At 43.3% G+C, this 21,049-nt stretch overlaps 2 protein-coding genes across 3 annotated transcripts; one reads left to right on the top strand and one right to left on the bottom strand.

The window, feature by feature from the left end:
* Nucleotides 1-864: 864 nt before the first annotated feature.
* On the bottom strand, nucleotides 865-8,645 carry LOC130193869 (polypeptide N-acetylgalactosaminyltransferase 15-like). Its single transcript, XM_056414674.1, has 10 exons — nucleotides 7,326-8,645; nucleotides 7,033-7,199; nucleotides 5,629-5,821; nucleotides 4,588-4,767; nucleotides 3,921-4,038; nucleotides 3,302-3,493; nucleotides 3,071-3,202; nucleotides 2,784-2,885; nucleotides 2,566-2,709; nucleotides 865-2,466 (listed from the first exon to the last, which is right to left on the bottom strand). The coding sequence occupies exons 1-10, from the start codon at nucleotides 7,856-7,858 to the stop codon at nucleotides 2,275-2,277; spliced, it is 1,953 nt and encodes a 650-aa protein (XP_056270649.1). The 5' UTR covers nucleotides 7,859-8,645; the 3' UTR covers nucleotides 865-2,274.
* A 4,695-nt stretch (nucleotides 8,646-13,340) lies between these two features.
* gpnmb (glycoprotein (transmembrane) nmb) lies at nucleotides 13,341-20,593 on the top strand. Of its 2 annotated transcripts, none has more exons than XM_056418662.1 (12): nucleotides 13,341-13,569; nucleotides 14,784-14,939; nucleotides 15,021-15,182; nucleotides 15,562-15,735; nucleotides 15,837-15,998; nucleotides 16,129-16,452; nucleotides 17,275-17,337; nucleotides 18,050-18,268; nucleotides 19,192-19,297; nucleotides 19,576-19,796; nucleotides 19,925-20,015; nucleotides 20,106-20,593. In XM_056418662.1, the coding sequence occupies exons 1-12, from the start codon at nucleotides 13,500-13,502 to the stop codon at nucleotides 20,239-20,241; spliced, it is 1,884 nt and encodes a 627-aa protein (XP_056274637.1). In that variant the 5' UTR covers nucleotides 13,341-13,499; the 3' UTR covers nucleotides 20,242-20,593. The 2 variants fall into 2 exon arrangements, with proteins under 2 accessions (XP_056274637.1, XP_056274646.1); XM_056418671.1 differs by having other exon boundaries at nucleotides 13,343-13,569; nucleotides 15,021-15,161.
* Nucleotides 20,594-21,049: the final 456 nt, after the last annotated feature.

The following is a 21,049-nucleotide window of genomic DNA, read 5'->3' as shown; positions in this document are numbered from 1 at the left end:
AGGGCATGAAGTATATTACGTTCATTTAACAAAAAGCATAGAAGTAATATAATCTTGAAGTTCATTGTGAAGTTACTTATGATGAGATTGTAACCCCAAGGAGTTTTAACAGTAATTCCAAAACACTTTATTTTTGATTAGCAAAGTAAAGTGGCGTCATTTCCCACCACAGATATAGAGCATTATTAAAAACCATTGTATTTAGCGCTTGTTTCTCAGAGACCCCAAACTGGAATGACGTCTCAGATGAAACTTGCCGATAAGCAAATCTCATAAATTAATCATATATCAAAACAATATCTTGTATGTTTCGAGCTGTTTTAGGGGTCCAGTTGTTAACAAGGGCTAGACTGTCATTCCTTTCCCTGTCTTTTTCTGTTCCTTTAGTTTACTTTATAGGTAGAGGCTAATATTTCTTGCAGTCTTCAGGGGAAACATGGATTGCCTTTCACAGTGATATTAGCAACGCAATGACCCCATGGCCTCTTGACATCCTCTAAGAGCTAGAGTAGAGATGTTCTCCTTTATGTCCAGCAGCTCAGTAGCCTATAGAGTTATGTAACTAAGAGAGAAGTCGTATTAATCAACAACATATTTTTTTGTCCGAGTGTTTGACCTTTGCCTCGAAGCTGCAGACATACCATATGACTGTTTTATTATTCTAAAAGGTGCTGTGTACTTGACTGGGCTAAGTGCACCATGGGTTAAGAAAAGCACAAGTGTGACAGAGAATAGGCGGTTATTAGCACTCAAGGCCCGGGGACAAGCTGAGCGTCCTCCTGCATGCCAGTTGACATCCTAACCTCTGTGGCTTGAATATCGGCCACACTTATGATTGAGATATGAGTTACAGCAGACACAAAGACACATGGCACTGGATGTTTATCACATCATAATCACGGCATCATCTCAGTCCCACGCATTTTAGAATATTACCGTTACATGATAGGCCGACTGTGTGGAATAATCATGTTTATTAGTCGGACATCTTTATGGATATTCTCGTGAATCATATTTGTGCATAACAATAACAAAGTGATCAGTTGGGGCTTTAGGAGATGTTTCAGGCAGATGGCTCCCTCTGCTGTTGGCAGCTGATAATATATGAGTCTACACTTTTGGTCAATATGAATTATAAATAGCATGATCCCAAACGCATGATGAAACCACACAACAGGTTTGAATAAAACATGGTGTGTGCTTTCAGGCTACCTGCTAGTCGTCTCTCTTACTCTCCTGTTGAGTTCAGTTGCACCGAAGGTTTTTTTGGAGAAAAGTGCACGTAAGGATCAATGACTAATGGTTATATTCCAGTAATGCGCTCTCTGGATTACTGTCACACTGTCACGTCTTACACTCAGACACTTAAATAGAACAGCGACATCATTAAAGTGATTATAACAGCTGTGATTTTCCTACTATGACTAATTGAATGATGAGCTCTCTAATCAATAGAATAATTAAAAACACCTGGGTTTGCAGGGACAGTACACAACCATAAGTGTGTATGCACCTGAAAAGTAAGTGATATTCAAACATTTCTTTTGATAATAAATCTACTTTTAAGTCCGTCATAAAATGACTGTAACAAATTTAACTATGTTTTACCTGATCCCTACCAGTAATTGAACTGTACAGAAAAAGAAGAACCCATTTTTCTAATCTCTTCATATTCAATGTGATCAATTGGTTTTAAGTCACACTTTTGTTTTATTTTAACTCTACTTTGAGTTAGAGAGAGGGGAAAGGTGCAATGGTGGTGTCAAGGTTAAAGTTTTGTCCAGAACAAATTCTATTTATTATCATGATATACCATGGTCCTCTCTAGTACAAGTTCTCCCTCATAATTTCAATCCAGGTAAATTTATGCAGATCATGTGATTAATGTCAGCTGATCTTTCCGTAATGTGCACAAGAACATATGAAAGATCATGAATTCATGACAGCATTTAGCCTACTGAGATCATTTAAGATAATGTTCTCTGCATGTAAGAATATAATCAAATATACATAAATACAATGAGTATTACCAAATAAACACTTTTGAATAAATCAACGTAATCGTATCTTGTATTTTATTTCTTTAGATAGTCTTTTTATTATCTAACAATAACTTGAATTTGCTATCCTTAAAACAGGAGCAAAAAGCTAACTGGCTAAGTGCAGAAAAAAGGCGTCTGTTTTTGTGCTCCATTGTACTCCTGCATGCCACTATGCAGAGCACATAGCATAAGATAACATACATTAATAGCAGGACTCCCTCGCTGCTCTGTGTCAGGCCCCGTTAGGAGCGACGAGTTGCTCAAAGTGCCACTGTTGTCTCGGGTGATGGGTGCAGGGGCGCAGGAAGAGACCCCCTGTCTTTGAGTGGGCGTTGACTTCTCTCGGGCTGCTTTGTGTGAGAGCTCCTTCCTTCACAACCTCGAGACATAACTGGGACTGCTGGTGAACCAGCTGACCGCTCAGCTGAAGCAGAAAACAGACACAGCGAGTTAGCCCAACGCCTGCTGTGACCGTATACATCGAAAGAGATAGATAACAAAGACGTTTAACTCTCCGTCTTGCCTTTATGAACTTCCACTGGAGTCTGCTGGTGGTTGGTCGGTGTGTGGGGCACGGAGATAAGATCACCCGCTCGCCACTGGCGTCCAAACACAAAGCCCCCATGGGACCCCAACGCACTTCAAACTCAGAGTTCAGATCGCAGTGCTGCAACGACAAGAGAGATCATCTGTGCCACTGCGTGCTGCCTGTCTGTCTTTGACAACTGTTGTTATGGTTACCTGGCTGCCCGTCCCACTGCACGGCGCTGCGTTCAGGGCCCCACCCTGTGGTCCCAGCCCACGGGGGTAGTCTGCACAGCTGCCAGTGCCGACGTTGTACAGCTTGGGACAGGCAGAATCAGAATCAGAACCATTTATTGCCAAGAATGTTGGACATCTTGGTGGGTGGTGCATAACTTTGGACAATAAGAAAAACACATCAGCGTGTGAGTGAGTGAGTGAGTGAGTGAGTGAGTGTGTGTGTGTGTGTGTGTGTGTGTGTGTGTGTGTGCGTGCGTGCGCGTTACCTCGCCTGACAGTGTAGGTCTGTCCTGGGGGATGTAAAGTTGTGGATAAACTGTCGTCAGGTACCAGTGAAAGTTACGACAGCCCAGACTCCTCTTAAGCCGCAGACGCTCTGTGATATTCGGGTTCTCAGACTGCACAGACAAAATAACAATTATGTACTTAGATTTCTTTTTTTATATTTGGTACACTCACCAACCGATCTCTTGGTGCCCACACGAAAAAATACACACCTGCCTGATGAAATGAGCAAGTGTGTCTCTCCTGTAGAAGATGTTCCTGTATGCGTCCATCCAGGTGTCTGCTGTCCGGATCTTGTTCCTCTGAAGCTGCTCCTCTGGGAAGCGGAAAGGCAGGTGGTGATGGTCGAGGTGAGCAACGCGTGAGCAAGGAACCACCTCCATGGATCCCCCGCATGACCACACCTGGGATAGCGCGAACAGTAAAAACAGGTGTTGTTTGTTTTGCAAGCTGCATATTGATTTGTATTTCAACACACTGCACCATTTTCCAATTCAATCTGTCACATAACGTGCTACAATTCCTAAATATAATGTATTATGGTCATTAGGGGAAACAAGTGGCTATGTAACATTTTCTTCTCTTATTTGCCCCCCGTCCCAAACATTCCCAGCACTTGAACTTGAGATTTCCATTTGCAAAAGGCATCATGTCCCAGAAAGACATTCCTAAGGCCATAACAGAAGGCAACTAAATCAGTCAAAGCATCCCTAAAAGAAATGCTTCAGTGGTTGAGGTTGAAAAACAAAAGCAATCTGTCACCTCTCCGTAATGTGTGAGATGGTGAATTGCAGATTTGGATGGAAAGTTAATCTTTTTTTAATGCGTTACCCTGATTGACAGCTCAATTTGTTCCACTCCCCACAGCAGCATCCCAGGGTCGTAGGCTCCCACACTCTGGAAGAAATGCCTGTCAACGGCCACGACTCCGCCTCCTAACGCCGGGCTCCTGTCGTAGACAGAATCATCGTCACTTTATTAGCTGAGAACAAACACAGGAATGCGTCTCTGTGTCACAGGAGCCGAAAGACAATACAAACGTCAGAGTACTACAGTCTTAATTCTCAAGGACAAGCAGATCACAGCACAGAGCCAGGAGCAGGGGATCCTTAAGTTACCTTGTGACTCCTTGTCAAAGGTCATATATGTATACGGGTTAGGAGCACTTCAAGCCAAGAGAACCGTACTTTACATATCGGCCTAATGCGGTTTAATTACACATTGCAAATATAAGAGAAACATGAACACATGTTATTTTATTTTATTCTTTTCTAACTTGTTGATTATCTCAAGACCCCTCCTGTCCATCTTGCAGCCCCTTTGGGGGGTCCCAACCTCAAAATGGTGGGTTTTCAGTTCACACATCTGCACACATAAACAGAAAATAAGATATGATAAAAGTTGATCAGTGCTTCCACTTAGCCCTCACTAAACATTACTAAGAGGTACATACTGGTGTCATGAAAGCACAACTGACATAGTGTTGCTGTAAACTCACTGCACAGGTCGAACAGCTGAGTCTGGGTCTTTATCTTGCAGCTGAGGGTTAGATTCCCAGTAGAAGTCAAGTCTCCAGTCAAACACTCCCCTGACTGGCCACTGGGTGGCATTGTACTGAAAGGTCTGCCAGTCTATCACATCCATTATGGGGGACACCACTCTGGTCCTGCAATGAGACCACACCCACGTGTTATTCAAACGTATCCTTTGTTATTGACATTCATCAAGTAAGGAGATTCAAAACGAGGTGTATGTTCCGAATGAGAAGCATGTTCCTGTCAGTCAACGATTGTGAAGAATAATAACATTTTATATTCCTAACCACCCTCCCTTGGTTATATGTTCACTTATTATTCAAAGCATATGCAGTAAGGTACTGAGAAAAAGAAAAAAAAGTGTCCTCATTAGGGTGTGTGTGTGTGTGTGTGTGTGTGTGTGTGTGTGTGTGTGACTGACTGTAAATATATGTTAGAATATGATGTTGTATGTCTTGAAGTCAAGTCCAGAGACAAGCTGTCCTTTGTTGCCGTCTGTTCTGGTTCACACATGTTCCTCGAAACGTTTCATCCAAGAGACGTGATGTGATGCTCAGAAGAAATGGCATGAAGAGATTAAAGAGAGCGATAAATGGGCGAAGGGTCAAACATGTGGCTGGTTGCAGCAGACTGCAGGTCTGAGAGTCCAGCCTAATTACCTGCAGTATAACAAGAGCTCTGCTGCAGGCAGCCTGAGACACAAGTATGTCAAATGTCATATCGTATATTCCATGTCGATTACGCAATATAGTAACTCATAACCCTGAGCCCTCCGTGTTCTCACCTCTCTCACGTGGTTCTGCCAAACAGCAGAACACAGTGGACAAACGAGCAGACCGACTTAGGCACAGATGATGGGTTTATATATTTTTGACATTAAACTAACAGAGCAATTTGTAATTATGTTAAGAATTGGGCAGTGGAATAAACAAAAGTTGTGCACCTCTGTTCATTACTCTGTTCATTACTGATGAAATAGTATGGAACTTACCTGTCCAGCAGTGGTTCTCTCCAGCAGTGGTTCCAGCCAACCCCTCTGGCATTCACAGTGGGAGTCCATGAACACCAGCACCTCTCCCGCAGCTCTGGTAGCACCCAGAGTCCGGCACCCCCCAACGCCCAGGCGCTTGGTGCTGCGGATCAAACGCACCCCTTCCAGATGAGACACATATTCACTGAGCACACTCTTCATGTGACCTGAGAAATGAACCGAGACAAATACAGGCATGCGGTCAGCACAGGTCAATCGGATGGATGGATAAAAGGATGGATGGATTGATGGATGATGGATGGATTGATGCATGGATGATTGAGCTGGGACTGAACACCCCCCTGTGTGCTTGGATCCTGGCTGACTTCGCCACAGGTGGTCAGGTGGGCAGACACCTCAAATCCTCACCCTGAACACAGGATCCCCAGGGTCGTCCTCTCAGCCCCTACTGTACTCCTACACACATGACTGTGTGGCCAGGTTCAGCTCAACACCATCATCAAGTTTGCGGATGACACAGTGGTGGTGGGCCTGATCTCCGACAAGGCCTACCTGGAGGAAGTTGCTGCACTCTGGTGCCAGGACAACAGCCTCATCATGAATGTCACCAAAACTAAGGAGCTGATTGTGGACTTTAGGAGGTACAACAACAGAGGACGTACTCACCACTGGTGATTAACGGGACTACTGTCGAGAGCGCGAGCGGGTATAAATACCTGGGAGTCCACATCACCGGGCATCTGACATGGTCAACAAACACAGACACTCTGGTGAGAAAGGCAAGGCAGCGCCTCTACCACCTCAGGCAGCTGAGGAAATTTAAAGTTTCCCAGAGGATCCTTCAGTCCTTCTACTCTGGAGCTGTAGAGAGGGTCCTGACAGGAAGCATCACAGCCTGGTTTGGCAACTGCTCCGCTCAGGACAGGAAGGCTCTGCAGAGAGTAGTGCGTTCGGCTGAGCGCACTATTGGAACTACACTCCCCACCCTGCAGGACTTGTACACCAGGAGGTGCAGAACCAGAGCCGGCAGGATCATGAAGCATCCTCACCACCCCAACAACAGACTGTTTCAGCTGCTGCGGTCAGGCAGGCGCCTCCGTAGTCACGCTGCAAGAACAGAGAGACTGAGACGGAGTTTCTTTCCTCAGGCCATCAGGATTGTGAACTCCGACCTCACCAGGACCCCCACATAGACCCACACAACTGCCCCTCTTAGGCACACACACACACACACACACACACTTACTGTAAATATTGTGTTGTTTTTTATTTGTAAATAGTGTGTACTTGTTGCCCTTGCACATTCCTGCTGAGCATTGCCACTTTCATTTCACTGCACACCCTGTGTGTGTATGTGACAAATAAAACATCTTGAATCTTGAATCTTGAATGGTCGTGCACAGATTGAGCAACTCACCGTGCTGGCTAAGGTCGTCTACCAAAAGGACCTCCTGCAGATGCTGTTTGGGTGCAGTGTCCAGCACGCTGTGCACGGTGCGCAGGAGTGCGGACCAAGCCTCGTCATGGAAACAGATGACAACACTGGCCGACGGCAGCGACTCGCTGTACTGCTCCCCCAAACACCTGGGAGACAAATGCACACGTCTTTAACTTTGAGCGCGGTTCAATACCAAAGTTGGCTCATTTCAGCGCAAAGAGTTTGCAGGATCTATTCAGTCGTGCGCTATGGACAGCGCGTCGCGCACTCACTCCGGATGGCGCACCTCGGGCGGCCTGCGATGCAGCGATATCCTCTCGCTGACCACCTCGTTGAAACCGTACTTCTGCAACGCAGAAAACTCCACGTCTCCCTCCACACCCTCCAATTGAAGCCGCGCTCCTTCCCCCGTTCCACCGTGCGTCGGAGGCGCAGGCGCGCGGGAGTCCTTGTTTGCTCCGGGGAGAAGCACCTTGTAACTCCCTTTCTTCTGCGGCGGGTTCTTGGTTCCCTGCGCCGATGGCACGAATAAAAGCTGGTCTTCTTGCAGAGATTGTAACGGGGCGAGATCAATACCGAGCTCTAATGCAGGGTCCCGGGAGTCCACAATCACCTCCAGGTCCGGTGCATTGGGAATCCGTTGGAGGGGGCGGCGGGGAGGGCCAGGTTGCTGATGACTGTGGTCCCGGAGCCAGTTGTTGAAGAGGTCCGAGAGCGCCAGAGAAACCAGGGTGAACCCGAGGAGCAGCAGCCAGAGGCAGAGCATCTTCCTCCGGACAGCTATAGCTCTACCCCACAGCCTCATGATGAGGGGTGCAGAGGAGAGGGGGACACGAAGTTGATCCGGTGTTGTCTTGACTTCCCCATTGTTGAGCTTTGACTCAACTTCGAAGTCGTTTAAATTCACCCAAAGTGATGAGATTCGACAGGGATTATCCAAAAAGTAGAAAAATAAGCAACTCGTGCATTAGTCTCCTGGAGTGTAGCTCCGCATCCATGGACCAGAGCACCAGACCTGGGACAGGAGTGACAGACAGAGCAGGTTCAAGCTCCAACTTCTTCTTCTTCTTCTTCTTCTTCTTCTTCTTCTTCTTCTTCGCAGATGTTGCCTCTCATCCCGCGGTCCTAAAGCCCGCGAAAATTTGAGCTCATAAGGGCTTGAAGGTGCACCTGACACATCCACCTGTTCCTACACCTGCTGAGTTGATCCTCAAAGACATCTCAGCAGTTCACCTGATACCAATGATGAGAGCAACTTTTACCAAAACACAATCTATTGGGGAAATACTACAATTCCAGCTCCCACACATGAATTGTATCCAAACAGTCAGTTTTAGGTTTGTCAATGTTGCATGAGTCTAGGATTTGAATATGTGGGACTCGTAGTTTTAATAGGCTATCATATGGGGCCAATAGAACAGTCATGGCTTGTACAGGATCCTAAAACTCTGAATTCCTAAACTGTGTATGTTTATAAGGCCACATTGCTGAGGAATGAGTGATCTTGTGTTTTTATGTTGTGTGTGAGAGTCGACTTGCTACAGGCGTCTCCCCGGTGCGTCACACATCAAAGATTGCTCTCTCCGTCCAGCTGGCGGTGGGCCTCGAGGTCCCATGACCGTCTGTCGGTACTGGGAAGCAGGGCGGTCCCGGCTTCCATCTCCACGGTTCTCCGAGAAGATCTTGGCAGCCTCGGCATCTGTTTTCAACTGAGAGGAGACAAAGACTTCAGTTTGAGTTTTTCTTTCCTTTTTTGACATGTGGAAAATGTGTTTTCCTTCTTTATCACAGTGAATTTAATCCACTGAATTGTTAAAGGGATTTAACGCCCCAACATTTTTTTGGAGGATTTCAGTGGAATCAATCTAAGACTTTCTTAATGTACTATCCAAGCGACCTCGGGGCGATATCATCTTTATGCTGATGGCCAACAGAAGGTCAGACTGTACTCAAGTTTTCTTCCCCACGTCATCAGAAATGAAGACCATCTGTGTCCGCCTGCTTCACAAGCTCTGTTCTCTGTTATGGCAGACTGGAGCTGTGAAATGGCACAGCATGCACATTATGGCAGTGCAGCATGGACGCTTAGAAGACAGTTTGGAAACCAGTCCATCCCGGCGATGGTGGTGGTGGTGGTGACTGTCTGGTCCTGTCTAAGTGAGAGGGAGGGATTAGCCGCTCACTGCGTTCCTCCCACTAAACACAAAGACACTCACCTCTGCTCAGAATGACAGGGCACCGGAGCTTCTGATGGTTGTGATTACTATACACACAGAGAAGGGAGGGGACACCTGGGGAGGCAAACTGGGAAGTTAAAAGAGCAACAAGAAGAGGGTGTTGCAAAGAGGATGGAAATGAAAGAGAGATGAAAGATCACAGTGACCGAAAGACAGAAGAGACTGCAGCTTTGCTCCGGTCTTGGGGGATAATGTTCATGGGCCTCAAGGCTGAAAAGGAAGAACGTCTTCTTGTATTTCCAGTGCTGCACAGTGAAGAGTCCCATATGTACCATCCTGCCGCCAAAAAGCACAGCAAATTGAAGTTTCCACTGCCAGCACACTTGCAGACACACACATAAACAATGAAGGAATGTGGACACACACACAGACACACACGTATTGAAGATCCAGCCCACATGCTGCAGGAATGTGCTCGCATTCCACCATCCGACTAGAAGCCAGAGCTGTAAATGAGAAGGTACAACACACACACACACACACACACACAGAGCGAGAGAGGACAAAGAGAGAGAGAATAACAGAGACGTTTGGCAGCACAATACATTTCTAGGATGTTATTCATTCATTTTTTTTGTTTTATGAGAGATTCCACTCAATATTTTGAGTTCAAAACCGTTCAGAACTGCTGAATGCTCGGCCTGTTCTCGAGAACCGCTCACCAACAACTTCACCCTCAACTCTGCGTTGGGTCCTCAGCAATATAAACAACCATGACATATTTTTGTCTCACCCATGGGATACCCATTGGTCAGAAACACCAGTAAGATAGGTTTACAGTCTGGTTCATTGGAAAAACACCAGGGGGCCGACTCCCTTTTGGTGTCCTGAGGGCCAGGTGGCCTCAGGACACCAAAAGGGAGTCGGCCCTCTACTCTTCAAACATATTGTAGCCTACAACCTAATAGTTTACAAAAGGACATGGCAGGACGTACAAAATATCAAACGTACCTGTATACTATACGTTGTACTTCTCCTTCAGAGGAAAATATTGTTCTACATTTACTTAACAAATAAATGTTACTGGTTACGCCTGAGATCCAGATTTGACTCACAAAATATAGCAATGAAATATGATGCAACATTATTCATTCAACTTAAATACAAAAAATGTATCAGGGCATAGTGCCTCTTTCACAATTCACTTGAAGTACAAATATGAATGCAGTTTACTGTGCTATTAATACTTTTACTCTTGATAGTTTATCATCTTAATATGGCCAGCTTCTTGATTGGCCTTCTTCTTCGATAATACCACCATTCCCAGTAAAGTGGGACGTTGTTTATAGAACTCTCAAATCACAAACTCCACCCCCTGATAAACACACACTCAAGGCACTCATACACATCGTGAAATAGCCCACACGGGAGTCATTTCCATATCGGTGTATTCGTGGCTCGCTTTGACCGAACCACCTCGGTTGACATCCGGGTTTGGGTCTGCTTCCTGTTGTCTCTCTGCTTCAGGGCTCTGACGATGGCCTCTCATTGACTGAGTCCACCTCAGTCAATGAGAAGCACCGCTACTCCACTGAGCGATGTTCACGTGTTTATTCAGAAATCCGACAAAAGCACTGTCATTGCACCGCAACGACAGTCATTGCTGCATGATGTTAAAACTATGGAGGAATCTAAAAGTCCCTTCAGAGAAACGTATGACGTCGTCGTGTAGCCTAGACAGTCTGCTCCATAAACAATAAATGGGAGACTGGTTTTATTAGTTTCCGTCTTTACATCCTAATGAGCTTCATTCCAATGTTTTGTTCTCAGTTTTGAAACAGACATGGATTCCAGGAAACTTCTGACATTAATAGAAGATGGATCACTTAACCCTTGTGTTGCCTTCGGGTCAATTTGACCCGATTCAATGTTTAACCCTCCTGTTACCTTTATATTTTTTACCATATTTTACCCTTGAGGTCAATATGACCCCAGCTATTAAAATCTCCAGAAAATTATTAGAATTAATATTGTTTTCCAAGTTTAAGTGTGAGGTACTTTATGTTTGTTTGTTGACTCCTGAAAGAACACCGACATTAAACATTGAATCGGGTCAAATTGACCCGAAGGCGACAGGAGGGTTAATCCCAAAAAAAGATAATCATGAAAGGAATCAACACTTACAATAATATAGCAAGTTAAGTACGTACTTAAGTAAGTTGCAGTTATATGTGTGTTCTAGAGGATTGCAACACAAGTATGCGTTGTCTAATAGTGATTTGTCAATTTGTCAATTTGATTGTATTATATTGTAGGGGAAAGTATACACGATAATACATACATTTTGTTCTGATAATAAAGGAAATTAATATATACAAATGTATTTAATTGCCCCACCAACCTCCAGCTTTCCAACATGTGATGAGAAGCTGCGGAGAGGTGCTACCCCCTACTGGGGTATAAACAGTACTGATGTCAACCGTTTTTCTGAAAGACAATGATATTAATTCAGAGTACATTTACTAGATTTCTTCCGAATCTATCAGTCACATCTCGTGGCCCTCATCAGTGGATTCGCTGAGTTTTCATGAAAGTCGGACTGAACGAATCTAGCTCAACATGTGATGTTTTGTTTTTAACATTCCTTCATGTTTCCCAACATCGCGGATGAAAACACGTGATCACTCACGAAAACTATTTGTTATGTGTTTTGTTACCTGAATGACTTTATTAGTCAAAAACTAAAAACTCTCATTACACTGAAATACAAACAAAGTATCAGACCTTAAGATCGCAAAGTATACAGTCATGGATTTGATTTAGACGGAGCTGGACTTTAAGGAACTATTTAAACGAGTTATCATCTGTAATCATGAAGCACGAGAGACGAAACGATCACCTTATATTTGTATTAACAGTGTAGCTTTTTCTTAATTCATCTGAAAGTCTCGGATGACTTTCAGTTTTCATTCTCATTCAATGACAGTACAAATTATTATACTATATTTAGTTGCTCCCCTGTTTCAAAGTCGGAAAATTCCCCTTGTTTTGCTCATCTTTTGTTTCTCATTGGAATTAATCGCCTAGAGTAAATCAGTAACAGATCATTGCTTTCATCAGCCCAATTTATGTGGCATTTAAAATGCAATTTCAACCTCTGTCTCTCTTTGTGTTGTAGGCTAAGATGAATGAAAATATTTGTCCCGTGACTTTTAAAGAGAAATGTAAATGTGATTAAGATGTCGGGTTGCTGCTTGCCCTCTGTTGTCGTTTCCAAACTCTCCTTGTGACAGCAGACCCGCTGGAGTAATGATCGTTAGTCACATGTTGGACTGTGTTGAAAAACGAAGGCAACATCAGACATATTTTCTTCTGCTTTTTGGGATGCAGCTGTGGCGCAATAACCCGCTCGGCCTCCGCATCTCACGCATCCATGCGCGGTGCGTGTCATTGTGACTCGGCGCAATAAAACTAATGCAGTCATGTGCTTAGCTTGTCACATGCGGACTTTGGCGTCCAGGAAGAATAATCACAGTATATCTAAATATATTCATATAGCCTACTGTCATTCTGATTATATTAGCCTACATTTAAAAGGCAACGATGGGACACATTTAGGCACGTTGCATCCCATGTGTGTCGCTTTGATTTGACATATTTCTCCCTTCAGGCAAGGGTCAAAATATGAATTTTCTGGAAATGTTGACAAAATGTATTTGGTATGAAATATTTTCATTGAAAATAAACAATCAATATTGTTAGTCCATCAAGTTTAGTAATGAAATCCTCTAAGATGAAGACAAAGATAAGTTATCGAAAGTCATAATGTTTATAAGAGATATTAACGCTATACCATATGTTTTCCAAATAGGCAAACACTAAATCATTGGCATTAATAACTGAATAAATAGTCTTTCTTTTGAATTAAAATATGTTTTGTTATCAGCAGGTCAAAGGGAGAGGGGGCGTGCGCAAACAACGTGTCCTCGCGCATCTCGTCTATAGTGTTTCCTGAGTCCACCAGACTAATAAGGGATGAGATGCGTCCTGTTAAGAAACATCACATGTTTTTGCACACATGCGGCCCCCAAATTATATTATTTAACATCAGGACAAGCAGGCGGGAAGTATTGAGAGAGCTGGACGAGCAGAGAGAGGGACACGATCTGTCTGGCGCTGAAGACATTATTAATAGATAGATTTTTAAAGTTGGATATAGGCTTTTTTCCGCAATTATATTCACAATATTTTGCCTGCTGAACAGTGGAAATGAAAGCAATGCGATACGTTTTTCTGCTGGTTTGTGCCTGCTTTATTTGTCAAGCTGATGGACGTAAAAGTAAGTGTTATTGCTTTAAAGTTAGCCAGCTGAACTGAAGTTATGATAGTATTTTGAACAGTAAGTGAGACCGATATCTATATAGATATTCACTGCATCATACATGTACTGCATGTCCTATTTGCATTTAAATATTCACACTGAAATAACAGATTTAATCGTATGGGCATTTTCTTAAAAGTATTATGTAGTAGTTATTAGGTGTGAAATCGGCTTTTGATATTCGCTGTTGGTCTCTCAGCTTCTGTTGTTATACCTGTTCGGTCACCCGCTCCCTGCAGAATCCCATGAGCTTAATTAAGGCGCCGGTCAAATATCTCGATACAATTATGCTTAACTTAATAAAAGCCTATAATTCACAATAATGTCCATCTGGTGTCACCTGATTCCAACGGGAAACCCGAAGAATCAAACAATTACAAAATATACTTATATTACACATTATACATTTTGTTTAATTATTACAACTGTGTAGTTTAACATGTCGATGTTTTGGATGTCAGATATTCCCACAAGTATCTGGATTGTTTTCCTTTAATTAAATCACATTAATGGGATTTGTTATTTCCATCCGCCATTCATTAAAACATGTCATCCTCTCTCAACTCTAAATTAAGACAGAAGACATGAAACAAAGGTACGTGGACTTCGACAACAATACAATTGACAAATAAAAAACATTTGGCAGATTCAGTAATATTTCTTCAAGAGAAGACCAGATACTATTATCTGGTATCAAAATCATGATCATCTCCTCCGTTACACATTTTTTTCTGTTTGATGTGTTTGGCATCTCCAGTATTGAATTTTAAACTAACATATTTAATGTTCAACGAGAGAAAATCTAATCTCATGATTATTATTTGGTAGCCTCAAGGATTTAAAAAGATTGAAAAGTGTGTCAGGTGACAAATTAAAAGAAAGAAAAGTCCAAAATTAAAGCCAATACTTTCCAACATTGAATACAAACTGCTTATCTGAAGTTTGCAAGATAATCTTCAGAAATTACCATGTATGGTAACAATTAAGACATTTCTGGAACTTAAAAAAAAAATACATCCAAAGAAAAACTCAAATTCCAGACTGTGCATTTCTGAGGAAACCTTTACCCTTAGGGATAGCAAATCCAACAAGTTTAAGTTTTCCCTGAGTGATCCTCACAGCATATTTGAAGGGACCTGTGACTCTATGTGCTTTGCTCTCTCTCTCTCCAGCATACGGTGACATGTTCCCCCACAAGCATGTAATGCCAGGGAAGTCACCATTTCCGGTTCCACCAATCCCCGGCTGGGATCCAGACACCAATCCATGGGATGACTACCTCTACCCTCCACTAAACCCAAAGCCGAAAGAACTCACGCACCACAAAGGTGAGTAAAGTCATATTTGTCCTCTGGATTCTTTCTGTTATGCTTTGAATTTTTCACATGAAAGTCAATTTATTCCTGCAGGTAAACCCAAGGTTCGTCTGACCAGCGACAGTCCGGCTCTCAATGGCTCTAGCATCTTCTTCACCGCGAAGCTGGAGTACCCTCCATGCCAGAAGGAAGACGCCAACGGGGACATTGTTTGGGATGAGCACTGTCCGGACGGTACGGAGCTCGAGGCCTCAGGTGCTGCCAAAAAGCAAGGCCAGGCCACGCCGCCTTGCATTACATCATCGTCCACGACAAAACATACGAGAGAGCGTTCATTTAATGACATTCAGTGTAACTCAACAAACAACTGCTGCTGCTGCTAGAAACAAGGATGGTGAAACTGAACCCAAACAATGAGGTTGCAGCCTTTAAAACCCAAACAATGAGCTGAAAGAGGCGAAATGGTCCAAAGAACTGAGAGGAGCTGCTCAGTGGGAGATGACTTTCTATGGGAATTGTCTCTCACATTACAACTAGTCATTTCAACCATTGTGGATATAAAAATATAAATGAGTGCAAATGAAATGTTTTTGTTTTTAAATAACACAACTTTACTCTCTTTTCTCCTGAGCAGCCAACGGACAGGTGCGTTCTGGTGACGTGTACAACTGGACCTCCTGGATGGACGACTACGGCGCTGGAAAGTGTACGGACATGAAAAGATGCAACGTGTTCCCCGATGGGAAGCCCTTCCCTCAGAGCAACGACTGGAGCCGCAAGAACTACGTTTACGTGTGGCACGCAATGGGTGAGACGCGCAGGTTTTCAGATTCACACACATGAAAAATATAAAAATGTAAAAATAAAGTAGCTGTTTAACTCTCAATGCGTCTTCTTTGTTGGGTCCAGGCCAGTACTTTGAGACATGCGACGGTTCCTCCTCCAGTTTGACCATCAACACCACCAACATCCCTCTGGGTGCAGAGGTCATAGAGGTCATGGTCTACAGGAAACGTGAGCGCAGGAAGTACAGCCCTCTCACCACCGACAACACCATCTTCTACGTCACAGGTGCAGACGCACTCAAACGTGCAGCTCATGCCACGTTCGACATGTTTCAGGCAAAGCGACAGATCCAAACACCAGGAGAACCTTTGAGAATGATGTGTTTGTCACGCCCCTTACACACTCTCTCTCTTAGATAAGATCCCAGTTGCAGTTGACATCTCCCAGAAGGCTGCGGTCAACCAGTCTGAGAATGTTTTCTTTCGTGGTGAGGACGTGGTTTTCAAAGTCCAGCTCCATGACCCCAGCGGCTACCTCAAAACCGCAGCCGCCATTGACTACATCTGGGACTTCCGAGATGGCAACCAGCTGGTGACACACTGCGATGTGACCACACACGCCTACAGCACGCTGGGGAGCATGAACGTGAAGCTGGTAGTAGAGGCAGCGTTCCCTGTGCCGTGTCCGCCCACCTCTGCCACCCCGACTCAGTGGAGCTCCCCGTCAGCAGCCCCCACAGGTAGAGGCTCTTCATTCAGTCACTGTTCATGTGGTCACACAGGAAAGACACATAGCATGCACAGCTGACATGTGCGCCAGTAATAATACTGTAAAATACATCATAAAGGACAGTTAGACCAAAAGAGATTTTACATTCCAACAACAGTATGGTCTAAAGATGATCAGCCCGGTTTACATACATTTGTAAAACCCTGTTTTCTCACTTACTGCTGCTTAACCATTGAGATAGTTTAGTTTTTTCCCCAAAGATTTTGAGATCTTTCGTGATTATTGAGGGTCTGTTTCTTGCAGCTTTGCTTTTGATAACACAAGTTGCTTTTTTAATGCCTTTGGAGGTGCAATATAAAAATGCCAGAGCATTAATATAGCAGACACAGCTATTTGCTCTGTAAAAATAAAGTGGTGTATCGTCTACCTGAGCAGAGACTGAAGTTGCTCTCCCTCTGTGTGTTGTTATCCAAGTTTCTTTGACTTTATTGAAATAGCCAGGCCGGCCGCGAATGCTTTTAGTTCATGTTTGTGCATCTCGTAGAACGGTTAAGCACATTCGCCGACGTTACGGGGCAGACATCTGAGAGATGTATCCAGGGAGAGAGGAAATCTCAAATATTGGGCAAATAAAACCCAAACTATCAGCATGGTACAGACCACAAGAGGTAAGTCATCTGAAGTGTTTATGCCGTTAACCTCAGCCAGGACACCAGATCTGACCTCGATGAACAAGACGACGCCAGAAGCAACTTTCCCTGAAGAGCCCATTGAAGTGTTACCTCACAGAACTAGACGTGTCATACATGTTTTCCTGTGTCTCTTACTTCAGAGGCTCCCACAGCCACACCTCCTGTTACTCATGCAGTGACTGTCAAGATGGAGACAACCCAGGGTGAGCTCCATAGCTAACACTGCACATGTTCATGTGTTCTAAGAGAGAAAGAGAGTGACTGAGGAAGTGGGTGTATCCGAGCAGGAGCTCAATAAATGAAGAACCGATAACTTGCATGTATAATACCTGCATCACAGAAATTCACATTATTGTTCATGAGTCTATATATATATATATATATATACACTACCGTTCAAAAGTTTGGGATCACTTAGAAATGACTTTATTTTTCAAAGAAAAGCAGTTTTTTCAATAAAGATAACATTAAATTAATCAGAAATACACTCTCTACATTGTTAATGTGGTAAATGACTATTCTAGGTGGAAACGTCTGGTTTCTAATGAAATATCTCCATAGGTGTATAGAGGCCAATTTCCATCAACGATCACTCCAGTGTTCTAATGGTACATTGTGTTTGCTAATCGCCTTAGAAGACTAATGTCTGATTAGAAAACCGTGCAATTATGTTAACACAGCTGAAAACAGTTATGCTGGTGATATAAGCTATACAACTGGCCTTCCTTTGAGCTTGAAGTTTGTAGAACAAAATTAATACTTCAAATATTAATCATTATTTCTAACCTTGTCAATGTCTTGACTATATTTTATATTCATTTGATAAATAAAAGTGTGATTTTTCATGGAAGACACGAAATTGTCTGGGTGATCCCAAACTTTTGAACGGTAGTGTATGTATTTTTTCTGTTTCAGTGCCACCCAGCACCCGCCAGCCCCTTCCCTCCTCCTCATCCTCTACTACTGCCATGACAACAGGCCCCCCTCCCACGGAGACCCCCTCCCCTACTGTTGCCAATGTGACCCCTGGGTCGAACCCCACCACCCTGGCCTCGCTCCGCGCCAGGAACCTCAACGGCAACGACTGCTACCGCTACGCCCTTGGGACCTTCATGGGAAACATCACCATTGTTGGTAGGGGCCAAACTGCATCTTTCAAGTGGTGCACGTGGCTGTGTGTCGCAGCATCTTTTATGATAATAACACCAGATGATGTCAAAGTCAGGCCATTATAAATGAAACATAGAGTGACTTTAAAATATAATTGGAAGAAGTTATATTGGATAATATTGTATGTAAATATTAGATAATAGATTTGAATGGAAATTATAGATCAGTTTGCAATTTAATTCTCCATTCCCTATTTATTTAGTAGCTAGGCTATACCATTGACATTGAAATATCTCAACAACTCCGGGACTACTACTTTATGGCGTTTGGTGATCCAATAGTGACAAAATGTCGACAATGTCTGATTGGTTTTTGAACAAATAGCTGTAAAACAAATGAGATCATCGACAGATGTACTTTATGTTCATTCCTCTTATCAAATATTAGTTTGCTAAAATGCTAAACTAAGATTATGGATTTTTTTTTGTTTTGAGGATGACGCAAAACCAATTCAGTGCGATGAAAAATTAATGTTTTCACAGAGACGAATACGATTCCAAATGTCACTCATTCCTTCTTTTCATTGTCATTTTGAACAAGTAGACGCCACAGAGAGTAAACAACTGCCTGTTGTCCCGCTCCACTGAGCAGAACTGAGGTGCAGTCTCCCAGTCAGCAGGTCAAATAGACAGTCAGTGGTAGTCATGTGAAACTGGCCTTTTGTGTCCTATTTAATGCTGCTGTGATTCATGCACTAATGTAATCGTTAAAAAAAATACTATTTATATTCACATCTTTATTTAATGGAAGATTCATATCAAAATTGTTACTCATTTATGTATGTATCTATTTATGGATACCCCCTCCCACACACACACACGTCATTTGAATGTTAAAAGAAGGTGATCGCACATTAAAAACCAACTGCGTGAATATGTTCTCCTCAGAGCCGAAGCACCAACTAACCAGCCAGTCGGACAGTCGCATTGTGGAGGTGTCGGCTTCCAGAGTGACCGACACTGACATCAGCTTCCTGGTGAAATGTCTGGGGAAGTAAGTATCTATTTATTGTATTATTGAATTAAATTAAGGTTTGATATCATTCATAGCTCGTGAAAATAAATCAACACAGAATGAAATGCCTTGCAGTTCCATTGGACTTAAGTGATGTACAGATTTGAAAACCTTCAACATGTTACATGTTTAATATAACAGTTGTTAGGCATTTGCTATGGCACATTAAAATTATTTAAAAAAGGAAAAAGGTTTTAGAAAACAAAAGGATTAGTTGTTTTGTTTCGCCCTTCATCTTTCCATCCCCTCATCCTCAGCATCCCCACTTCAGCCTGTACCATTGTGTCGGACCACACCTGTACTCAGGTGCGCAGCATTTTGTGCGATGACGTGCCGCCATCGTCAGAGTGTGAAGTGCATCTCAGGCGAACTTTTCCGGAGCCCGGCACCTACTGCATCAACATCACGCTGGAAAACTCCAGGAGCCTGACCAGCACCAGCTCCACGGTCACCATCAACAAGTCCCAGGATACACCTGGTCGGTTACACACACACCTTTATTTTGATATACGCGAGCTGTAACTAGCAGCTTTGTAGAAGTGGACATACTAATGTTATCTGTCTCTGCATGTGTGTACCCGTCTCACTGCTCTTCTGTCCCTGAAGTGTCCGTGACTTCACACACTGCGGCGGTGGTGCTGTCCTCGACCGCTGTGCTGGTGGCTGTCTTTGCATTCGTTGCCTATCTGGGCTGCAAGTAGGTAGTCCTTGTACAAGTCCTAAAGGGTGTCCTCACACATACAATGCCCAATTATTTCTTTCTCCTTTTCCCCTCTCCCATTCCAAGGCGTTACAAGGTGTACCGTCCCATTCATAGGTCACTATTGGAGGACGCCAGTGGCCACGCGGTCCGTTTGAAAGAGGCCCTCTTCCCCTCCAGCGAGGAGAGACATTACCTGCTGACCGAGAGACGCCCTGTGTAGGCGTTTTAAAGCTGAACCAAAGGGTTCTCGTCTCTTGGTTCTGCCTGGTCATTGGGTGCGGGAGTTGCTCGGAGATGAACTAGGCTCCAAGTCATGGATGTTTTCTGATCAAAATAACTGCTTTATTGCAAATGTACCAAATGCTGCTTTACAATAGTTTATATCCTTTTTGATATTAATAAACAGTTTAGAATGAAGCCTGTGAGTTGTTTCGCCAATATAAAATGTATACTAGTGACATTGCATGTTTTTCCTTAGTTGAATTAATTGATAGAACTTAATTCTTTTTTCAAACAAAATTCCACTGACAACTTGACCTGAGGACTCTAATAAAGGTTGTGAACTAACTGCTCATCTTAGACATTTCTCTCCATGTATTGTCATACAAATCACCTTACCAGCCTCTGTGCAGATCAACCACAAATGACCCACAGATTCAAGGTATGGTTTACCATTCACTTCTATTATTTAAAGTCAGGGTTAAAGCTGAAAAACATTCTGAAAAGCTTGTTTTAGTCGCATGACAATTAAATGCCAGTGCCATTATACAGCATAGCACAACAACCCAGGTACGTGAAGAACAAAAGGACCATTATGGCCTCACACCAGAATTTCTCTTAAGTAACCAATCCAAACCAGTTACAATATAAATAGTCATGTTGCAAATTCTGGTTCAGACTTGATTTGTTCAATGAAACAATAATTTCAACCCAGTGGATGTATTGCAATTATCAGATTATGAGCCACAATGTGAAGTGTGCCAGTCAGTAAAAAAAAAAAAAGGGGGAGAACACAATTTAATATATTT

This window comes from Pseudoliparis swirei, chromosome 1, assembly GCF_029220125.1.
Source record: "Pseudoliparis swirei isolate HS2019 ecotype Mariana Trench chromosome 1, NWPU_hadal_v1, whole genome shotgun sequence".
Lineage (NCBI taxonomy): Eukaryota > Metazoa > Chordata > Actinopteri > Perciformes > Liparidae > Pseudoliparis > Pseudoliparis swirei.
The sequence above is the reverse complement of the archived record's forward strand: the minus strand, read 5'-3'. Positions and strand labels throughout refer to the sequence as shown.

Coding starts and splice junctions, on each gene's coding strand:
- LOC130193869 (XM_056414674.1), bottom strand. CDS start 7,858: ATGAGGCTGTGGGGTAGAGCTATAGCTGTCCGGAGGAAGATGCTCTGC. Junction 5,822..7,032: donor AGACGACCTTAGCCAGCACG/GTGAGTTGCTCA, acceptor TTCATTTCTCAG/GTCACATGAAGAGTGTGCTC. Junction 3,494..3,920: donor AAATTGAGCTGTCAATCAGG/GTAACGCATTAA, acceptor GCGCTATCCCAG/GTGTGGTCATGCGGGGGATC.
- gpnmb (XM_056418662.1), top strand. CDS start 13,500: ATGAAAGCAATGCGATACGTTTTTCTGCTGGTTTGTGCCTGCTTTATT. Junction 13,570..14,783: donor TCAAGCTGATGGACGTAAAA/GTAAGTGTTATT, acceptor CTCTCTCTCCAG/CATACGGTGACATGTTCCCC. Junction 15,999..16,128: donor CACCATCTTCTACGTCACAG/GTGCAGACGCAC, acceptor TCTCTCTCTTAG/ATAAGATCCCAGTTGCAGTT.